Here is a 10,436-nt window from a genome sequence, read left to right as displayed (position 1 = left end):
TGAGTGTCTGTCTATCTCTTTGTATGTGTGTGTATGTGCGTGTATGATAAACAAATAGAAGGTGTGACATAGTAGTGTCCTCCTAAATTTTCCTTGTTTGTAAAGTTTACATGTAACAGCTGATCTTCCAATTTATGTCTTTTCCATCAGATATAAGGATGAGTTGGATGAAATAAATAAGAAATCTGCAAGGTTACAAATATTTCTCGGGTGACGGGATTGGTTTACCGCAAAACTATTGTGCTGCTTTTTAAGCATCTTCTTTTAGCAATAATCTCTTCCACTTTTCAACTCTTCCATTTCAATATTAAGTCTCAATTTTTAATTTTATCCATTTAATATTAAATCACAATTCTTAATTTTCACACTCACCCAATTGTTTTAGAGAAATATCCTGAATTTATACAATAATTTGTCTTCAGTTATTTTTAATAAAAGATAAACTATTTCATTTAAAATAAAAAATATTATAAATTCAATGTTAATGGTTGTTAAGGGAAATCAACTTGGGGAAATGAATTTGGCTCTTTTGGAGAAGGAAAGAAAAAAAAAAAAGACCTGAAGAGAGAAAAAGGAGGAAATTAGCTTCATTTGAAGCTTATATATTTTTCTCTCTTAAATTAACACTAATTTGCATTTTCTAATCACATTTACATTTCAGATCCTCAAAATCAACGTTAGCTCTATCTAATAATATGTACATCATATAAAATAAATTTGGTATTTTACCGTAACAAAATAAATATCTTTTGGGAGGGCTCATTATCCCAACATTCATCTATCATGGATAATAATTATTAGATCGTTTGATAATCATATCTAATCAACTTTGACAATTTCGCTTCATAGTTCATTTCCTTTACTCTGCTGGATTTATTCACATATATTTTCAAATAGGAATACGAATAATTTTGATAACCATACATATATTAAACATAAAATACAGTATCCAATTGTACAAGAGAATTTTCCGTGATATTTCTCAAGGGCAAATTTTTTTTAGCTGTCCCAAACCTGAAAATGTTTACTTTTCTCCGTTCCGTCAATGGAAGTAGCAACAGCAATAGCATCAGCAAAAATTTGTATCTCAATTACGGGAAATTAAAGTCCTTAAATTACATTTTTATTTACTTTATCCCTTCTTCTCCTCTTTTTTCCGCTTTTTTTTTTCTTCCCTTACTTCTGTCCTTTTCTTCTTTTTCAGATCCATCAAATGACGATACTTTCCTCCTTACCCTTCAAACATATTTAAAATTTAATTTTGCACTAATCATTGATTTCATGTCGAAAGAAAAAAAAACTCTGTTAAGAATTGCACAAATGTTCTCTTTAATTCATACTCTAAATTACTCTATACTTCTTGTGTTGCCCATTTTTGAGCCCCAGAAATACACTACTTTAATTGCCTACCTATTCTATCCTGATAATTTGTTGCTTAATTTGTTTTAGTCAAAAAAAAAAAAAAAAAAAAAAAAATTGTCCAAGACAGATTACCAGCATGAAATTTCATAAGTCAAAGCTAAAATTGCCAAATAATGTATCCATAATTATTACCACAACAATGCTTAACTCTATAATTCATCTTAAAGATCTGATTTTTACGGATGTCATTTTCATTTTGGATTCAATTTTTACCTTTTTTCCAACTGCAAATTTTGTTAATTATTGCATATAAAATTAAATTTTACACTGCTGATTGAATGTAAAATACACTTAGCGCTGTTCATCCTCAAAGAGTGATCATTTCCCTTAATGTAATCAATTGAAATATATTTCTTATTGAATTTCGAATTTAAATTTTGAGCTCAAAATTGTCTTTATTTTCAATGGAACTTTTTTTTCTTTTTTTTGTTGTTGTTAAACCGTCAATAGCCTATAAAATTGCTTTTATTCGTTCGCAAAATAATTTATTTAATTTCTTCGACTATTTTTTTTTTCACTAAGTACTTCTTTTTCAGCTTAGAACGAAACTTGAAAACATCGAGCACCATTGAAACCGATTGCAATATTTTCCTTCTTAAAAACGAAATTTCAAAAATTTCGTCAAAAATCTACCCTATAAAATTGAATGCCCGAAAAATTATTGACTACTACGAGTTGTTCAGAGAAAACAGAAGCATCTGACACCGTAGAGGTTGATCCCGGTGAGGAAGATAGCAAACCACAAGAAGCAGCGTCAAAAACGCCAGTTACGGTACCAACAACGGTACCTAATTTGGCACCTTTCCTGCTTAGTCCACCTCTTACAATGACGCAACTATTATATGAGCAACAGAAAGTGATATTCGCACAACAACAACAACAACAAACAAGCATCACATCTTCAAATGGTTCCACTAATTCCCTCTCAAACGGTATACTTTCATATTCAACGATTGTTATGCAAATGGGCGGTTGACAGTTTGGCCTTTTTGGATGGTTCACTGAAAAATTCGGCATATCCGAGAATTCACCAATTCCATAATGAGTGAGGATCAGATCCGAGTGATGAATTGAAATATTTCAGAAAATTTGCTTGAAAAGAAAAAAAATGAATGTTTTAATTTTGCATATAGCAGTTAAAATATTTAAAATATAAGCTTCTTATGGTAGTTTCCTATTGCAAATGAATTCAAACATAAATGGACTTCTTGTATTCTTTGATCTTTTGAGGCTGATTCTTGTCATCAACAAATTACCGGAAGTTAATTTCTCTTATCCTGAAACACTTTATTTACTGCCATTCTCTTAGGTTTTTCGGTGGCTTCATTAGCGAAACCTAGCGAAACAAGTTCGTTCCTCAATTCACCATTCGCAATTTCTGCTCTAACAGCCACAACTACAAGAAATAAAGTAGTTCAGAGGAAGGACAGCGATGATGAGCGGCAAAGCAATAATGCCGGTGGAAGCGAATCCTCTGCAGGTTTATATTTATTCATTTCCCCGCAAAATACACCACTAAAATAATTCCAATAAAAGCATTGAGAAAACTATAGGTTGGTCAGTTGATAACTGAACTGACCCTTTGACAATTCTTTTGTGTTTATAGCTGGAGCTGGACATTACCAAGGCTTCTTCCCAGGAAGGGTGAAAAGACTGATGGGTGGACACAGTAGGTATGACCGAATTAGTGAAATGAATGCGATTATCTGATTCTATTTACTCCTACTGTTTTAATAATGTAACAGTAAATGGATTGCTAGCATTTATTAAGAAGTATCAATGATAATGTGAGACAATGTTATTTACTTCTTATAATATATTCAGGAACAACCGGTCACAGTATGAAGCCATCCGTATCAAATGTAAGAAATTTATTTGCTTCATTAGCGCAATGCTTTAGCTTTCCATTTATTTATTCACTTCTATCATCAATATATCGATAGATAAATGTTCCTAAAACAAGCCTAAGCAATGAAGCAGGAAGTTAAAAACAATTTAATTTCAGTCTAAAAACGTAAATAGCCATTAATAACTAATCAATAAACAAGAAAAAAACTATTAATTATTAATTAATTAAGTGGTCTTTAATAATTAAGCGTTAAGCGAGGAAATTGTCATTAGGTAATCAGTTAAGTAGTCATTAATAACTAAAACATTGAGTGAGTGAAAAACTAGCAAGAAGTAGATAATTAAGTAATCATTAATGACTACCTAATAGCAGCAATCCATATAAGCGACATCGTTGCATTTCTTTAGGATTTATTGGGTATCAATGATCGACCATCATCCTGTTCTAATAGTCCTGAAGATAGTGGAAAAAGGAAACAGCGCCGATATCGGACAACATTTTCTGCTTATCAATTAGACGAACTGGAAAAAGTATTCGCAAGGACACATTATCCTGATGTTTTTACCAGGTATTTTTTTTTCATTTGCTAAAAATTTCCGAAAATAAATTCTTTATTTATGTCAAAATTCTCTACATATTAACTATTTCCTTATTTCTTGTCTAAGTAATTGAATAATTTGTTCGATTGCTAATGAAATAATTCAATAAATGTCACGTCAGACCAATTTTATTTTTTCTAAATTTTAATTATAAGTATTCAAAGTGTCCAAGAGATAAACAATATGACAGTATACTGTATTTCTATCATCTATCAGTGCTTGATAAAGAATGAGACAGTGTGAAATGTTAAACTAAATTTCTTCTTAACTTTGTTACTTACTCTTTTGGCAGGAGATATCTTTTTTTTCTTTTCTTTTTTAAGATAAAAGTGACAAAACCGCATAAATGAACTAAATAATCCATAAACAGCAGCTTGTCTTGTTAGATGATCCCTTGTTAATGATTTGGGAAAGCGGATAAAATCTTTTCCACTTACTTATTTAGTCAAAAATCAAAAAACATCTGGAAATCAAGTCGATAGATTGCTTCCATTGATCAAGCATCGAATTTCTTCTTCCTCTAATAGTCATTATTATTATTGATACCAATGCATTTAGAATGATGGAAGACTAATTATCAGTTTAAATGAATTCAAAAAGAGGAAAAATACCGACAAATGACATAAGCGCATAATTACAACAAATTATTCCGATTATTCGCAAAATAGTCCGGTTTACGATGACGATGATAAATACCCCCCACGTGGGAAAACACTTAATTTCCTTCTTCTAACCTTTTTATATGTTCCTATACTTTGCCTACTTTCCATTTATCCTCAGCACTTTTTGGTCACGTTGATAATGATTAATTTTCTAATTAGAGGGACTTGCAAAACACCTGTCACTCCCTCACAGCTGTTTATTCTTATCCAGCATTGTAAATTTGATAAATTAATTAACTACGCTTATCTTTGTTGCTAATGCTGATGCGAGTGAAAAAAAAAAGGAAAATTTGAATGCATATACGATGTATCGAAATGTGAAATAACATGTCACACGTCGCAGATCTATCATTCTTTATCGAATTGTAATTCTAATTTTGCCAAATCTCAGTTTAAATAAGATTAGAATTTCCCACCTAAATTTGAAGAAGATTCTTCTGCCAATTTTCCATTTATGCAAATTTCTAAACTTTAAAAGTTTATCGGAATTACTTTTTTTTTTTTTTTCAGAGAAGAATTAGCACAGCGAGTTATTCTTACGGAAGCAAGAGTTCAGGTAAAAAGTTTCCAGTTTCTTCTCTTCTCCTTATTATTGTTTCGGTAATATTTTGTGAAACAGTATTTTCAATTTGAGGAAAAAAGGACATATTGTTTATTTCAGGTTTGGTTCCAAAATCGGAGAGCAAAGTGGAGGAAGCAAGAGAGAACTTCCACAGTACATCCTTACGGACACACAACTCCGCATCATGTTCCACGGACCTCGCATCCCCTCATGCAACCACATCCTTATGCGCTTCTTGCTGCAGCTGCCGCGCAGCAATCTGCTGAAAATAGCGCCGATCCAGCCGCAATCATGGCTGCAATGAGCGCCCAGCATCAAGCAATAGGTTTGTTGAATTCATGTAGGCTAAGAAATCAGTAAATAAGAATGTTCCGGTACCAATACGTCATATAGTTCAATTTAGAAAATCATAGCGATAATCACTAAGGAATATTGCAGCAGAATCAATGATGAATCCGGCTGCAGCGGCATTCATGGCAACAACACCTGGTCTTCTGAACGCTACCACCTTAACAACCAATCCATTAAAAGACGCTACCGAACCGCTTCGTCGTTCTTCTCCAGTTGCATCCACTACCGAACCGAATATGACGAATTCGGATGGAGCCAGGTATGAGCTAATTAAAAACAAAAGCAAAAGGGAAGGTTGGTGCGAAATGATAGCTAAAGTAACAATTAGAGGAGCAGCAACAAGACAAATAAAAGAAAAAATTGGAGTATTATTAGTAACCGAAATCGGTTAGTGTTCTTTTGTGAGATGTATTGATTTGGTGCTTTTATTACAACCGCTAATCTAAGTTTTGCATTATCAGTCTTCTGCTGTACTATGATCAAAATTGGGTTTCGTGATTTTATCTGGCAACTTCAGCTTTTTTTTTTTTGCAGTACATTAACTGTACAGTACAAAATCTTTTTTTTTTTTGCAGTACATTAACTCCGGTAAGCACAATTGCATCCTCTGTAAGTCCGGAAGTTGATCGCTCAAAACCGATCGGAAGTGGTGTCAATCCAGCAATCTCCTTAACCAAGTTGCCTGCATTTGTTCCAGCAATAAGTACCACAAATAGTGCTGCTACAACTGCTGGAACCGATCTGACGTCTTTTGTGCTTAGCGGTTATCAACAACAACTTGCAGCTGCTAATTATATGCAACATTTGCAACGAATGATTGCTATGGAGAATCTATCCAAGCAATATTCAGGAATATGGCCCGGAACTGCTGCTACTGCAATACCGTTGGTTGGTGCTACTGTCACAAGCGGAGGTTCATGGTCCGAAACTCAACACATGTTTGGATCACTGATGACTAGTGGTACAGCTACAACAGGTACCACAAAGACACCAGTTAATTTGACCAATCCAAAAGATGGTTCAAAAAATAGAGCTGTGCAGGAAATTTTTCGAAATGTTCATTTGCCATTTAATTTTTTTTTTTTTTTTTTTGTTTCAAGTTCCAACGTTATCTCAACTTTTTTTGCCATTCATATAAAATTGTAATTTGTAGCATACATAGCTAGATTGCAACGCTGATTCAAAATAGCGTCTTAGTGAAGGATTTAGCGCAAATGTCTTGGACTTCGAATGTTTCTTCAGCAAGGAAATGTGCATGTTAGCAGACAAACGGACGTAATCCATTTGCACTTTTCTAAATATCAGACGAATAACTGGATGTGAAATTATTGCGAAAGTAAGAGTGCAGCTAGGTCATCAGGACAACTTTTTCTCTCAGATAATGAATTTTGAATGGTGACTCATCAGATTACTTACTCGTTTTCTCTCTGATACTCATTTATCTTATGCTTGAAATTGCTTTTTTAATTTCTTTTAAATTGTATTTACAAAGAATAGCAATTCTTTTAGGATTCTTTTCTTTTTTTTTTCCCGGCTCAGTCTTTCAGCAATTTTTGGTTCGAAATGTTTGGATTTGGATGCTTGTCTAAACAATAGATTTACCAGTGAAATAATTCATCATGTGATGACACGTGACAAATGTTAAGATTAATTGATAGGTGTACAGATTTACTAACATATATGTTAATCATTTATGAATAATTTTAATTTGAATAGTATTTCGTATTTTTGTTAACTTCCAACCGGTGATTTCGAAATAATTTTATTGATTTTGAATTCGATGAACGTCGTGTCTTTTGTTAAAAATATCAATATCTGTTTATAATTTTTAAAAATTTTTCAATCTTTCATTTGGAATCCCGAATGAATCAGTAGAGTGAGTGGATTGATAAAAAGGACAGAACTGTTCCTCTTTCTTCTTCTCAAATACAGAAGCGCGGTGATTTGTGCCTTCCTTTATTTTTTTTCACTCGACGTTCCAATTTAAGCAACAAATTGATCAATGATTTGAATTGTAGAACGCCTCATTTTGACTTTCAGTATTCTGTTTTCAAATTGTTCAGCTTCATTTTCTCATTTCAGCTTTAATGATCTATTTGTAAATATGAATTTAATTGATCATTTTGCATGTTTAGAAAGGAATAAATTGATAATTTGACCGATTGCCGGCTTCTTGCTTCAAGCATTCCAGAAGCATAATTTGTAATTTATCGGATGACTATACATTGTAGTTCATTTGGCCAAATTTCTTGGCTAAACCGATACCTTCATAATCCTCGTAAACACACAAATTATATCTTTGGTACAACTTAATTTTAAAAAATAAAAAAATTTCACTGTCCTTCATCTTTCGTTTGCAAAGGTAAAGGATAGTGACACTTTTATTTTTTGAATTTAGAAACATTTTAGATAATTCAGTCAAAGAAGAACTTCAGGAACGATTTTTACTAATCGGTAGAGATAACTGATTGATTTTGTCACCTCCTGAAAACTATCACTGAAATTTAAATTAAATTAATTATTTGTACGAGTCACCAAAATAATCGTACTTTCAAGATCATCATATAATTATCTTTTTGAATATCCACAATAAACTCTTCCTTTAATTCGCTTAAAAAAAACTTCCACTAAAATGTCGACTACTCTCAATGCATTCTTTATAATCTCTCTAACAATCATGCTTTTAGATGCAAAATACTACGTACAAGATATTCGTTAGTTTTTGACAGGAAAGATCAATTTGCCGTAAACTCAGAAAACCGGATTAGCAATCATAGCAACATTCTGAGGTCACCTACAATCAGAACTTAGAATTTTCAATTAGTGCCATTAATGGCATTTAGCGAAAAGAAACGTCATTTAAAGACATTAAGCGAAAATTTTTTAGAACGTGCTTGTAACATAAAGTTAGTCAATGTTTCAACAAAAGCTCATTTCTGGTTTGATTCTAGGAATGATTCTTACTAATTCACAAGTAATATTACAGTATCAAAATTAAATCGCATACAAAATATTTTTATACTTAATTTATGTTATAAACATTACGGAAAAAAATTGCTTACAATAACAATTGTGATACAAATTTAAATTAATTAAGTCTGAAATGGAATTGAAGTATCATTTTCCTGAATAAGATTAAATTCCGCGACCACTCCACATCCCCTTTACTAAAAGTTTTTTCTTTTCCAACAAGTGGTGTATTTTTGTCAACATAATGACATTAAAATGAAACACGTGATGTTAAAATGATATCAGATTCTGATGTAGTCAGGATGTTTGTTGTTGCTACCGCAATACCAAATGCAGCATGATAAGATCAGGATGAGGAGCAATATTAGTACAATGAGATCTATCATCCAAAACCAGGTACCATTCCACCAAGTTGATGATGTCGAATTTTTTGATACATTCGGTGACGTGATCGTAGAAAATGAAACATTGATTCCTGAGCAAAATTTATATCACTTTAATCTAACAATTTGGATTCTTCAAATGGCTCAAATCATTTCCAAAAAAAGCACCCTGAATGGCAATGACCGATTCAGTCGAATCTTCAAGTTTTTCTCCGCCAGTTTTATAATCACGTATAGCATCTGTGACTCCATCTGTGACAATTCCATGTTTCGTGTCATTGTCCGTCTTAATCGATGCTTTTCTTTCATTTAAAACTGAAATTAGTGTGTTTGTTCAATTGTAACTTTTATTGATGGATATTGGCTCCTAATAGACTTTGTGGCTTATTAAAGCTTGTGGATGGAATGGATGAGTGCTAGATATTAGTGAAAATCCAGAAGATACTAAGCAGTTGACACTTGAATTAGCAGGATGAATGGATGGAGTGAATGCTTAATAGCTCAATTGTGACTGTCCTCCAGAAATCGATGATCCGACAATTTGTTATGCTACCGATGGAAAAGACTAACTTTCATAATCTGCTTTTATTCTTGCTCATTAAGACGTGAAATACCCATCTAACACTATCTTATTATGAAGAAAATGATGTTTTCCACTTTTATTTCATTAGTTTTAAATCATTTCACATTTTTTTACCTTTTTGTGGAATAACGGCCCAAACGTAGAAGTCGTTTGTTCGTCGTTCAACGTTTACAGTGATTTCGGTATTGTTGAAAATCCGTTCCGTGCATTTGCTTACTGTATTTAGGAACATATGTCTCAATACCGTATGCCTCAACCATGTTATTGTTGGATCAAATAGTTTCTTCTGAGGTCTACTGTTATTTCCGGAATCATTTTTAAAGCAATTATTTCCGGCTGAAAAATATTTCTAGAATAATGTTAACCGTTCTCCTTTCTTATCTATCCGTAATTAAACTTTGCGAACAGTATTCTTTTCAATTCCTTTCCCTTCCACTCTTTATTTTCATCATACCGCAGGGAATATTTGTCGAATGATCCTGATGTCCATAGAATGACATCACCAAACTGTCGCCATCTTTCATTGCCTGAGCTTTTTCGAGTGCATTCCTGAATTGAACCTGAAAATTAAATCTAAAAGAAAGTAGCGATCATTAAATGCTAACCATCTCAATTTTCTTTTTTCCACCCATTTTCATTTTATTGCTAACCGCAATCTCACAATCATTTTTTTTCCTGCAAGATAATTTTTTTTTTTTTTGTATTGGTCAACGATACTTGCATATTTGTCACGAAGGTTGACAATATATTGTTGTTCGTGTGTCACATCAGTAACGGTTGAAAAACTATTGATTGTATCCTGCATCAGTGAATCGAGATATTCCAGTGGATCGATCACATCGGTATCTTGATCGTCCCTCTTTTCTTCTTTGTATTCGTGCTAAAATTCCATTAATTTTTATTGAAGTATCTTTTGACTTTCTTTTCTCCTATCAATGTTTCGATATAATTTTACATTATGATGATAAGCCCTGGAAACTTACACTTTTCAATTTTCCACCTCTTCCAGTCATTGCTTCTCCATCATTACCGTTATTGCTTGTTAGAACTGTTTC

The 10,436-nt window shown here is 32.6% G+C and overlaps 2 protein-coding genes across 2 annotated transcripts in view; one reads left to right on the top strand and one right to left on the bottom strand.

Moving 5' to 3' along the window:
- Positions 1–1,952: 1,952 nt before the first annotated feature.
- On the top strand, positions 1,953–6,724 carry LOAG_05341 (hypothetical protein; the record flags this gene model as incomplete). Its single annotated transcript, XM_020446823.1, has 10 exons — positions 1,953–2,354; positions 2,732–2,902; positions 3,029–3,091; positions 3,247–3,284; positions 3,679–3,839; positions 5,043–5,088; positions 5,194–5,419; positions 5,533–5,704; positions 6,021–6,501; positions 6,635–6,724. The coding sequence occupies exons 1-10, from the start codon at positions 2,069–2,071 to the stop codon at positions 6,722–6,724; spliced, it is 1,734 nt and encodes a 577-aa protein (XP_020302880.1). The 5' UTR covers positions 1,953–2,068.
- A 2,138-nt stretch (positions 6,725–8,862) lies between these two features.
- LOAG_17260 (hypothetical protein) overlaps positions 8,863–10,436 on the bottom strand; it is a 2,127-nt gene continuing 553 nt past the window's right edge. The window contains exons 2-5 of the mRNA XM_020449920.1: positions 10,103–10,261; positions 9,836–9,941; positions 9,496–9,717; positions 8,863–9,113 (exon numbers count right to left, since the gene is read on the bottom strand). Coding sequence (XP_020306489.1) covers positions 8,917–9,113; positions 9,496–9,717; positions 9,836–9,941; positions 10,103–10,261 — 684 coding nt within the window. The 3' untranslated portion in view covers positions 8,863–8,916. The remainder of the gene's footprint in view (positions 9,114–9,495; positions 9,718–9,835; positions 9,942–10,102; positions 10,262–10,436) is intronic.

Source organism: Loa loa (assembly GCF_000183805.2).
Source record: "Loa loa unplaced genomic scaffold supercont3.54, whole genome shotgun sequence".
Lineage (NCBI taxonomy): Eukaryota > Metazoa > Nematoda > Chromadorea > Rhabditida > Onchocercidae > Loa > Loa loa.
The sequence above is the reverse complement of the archived record's forward strand: the minus strand, read 5'-3'. Positions and strand labels throughout refer to the sequence as shown.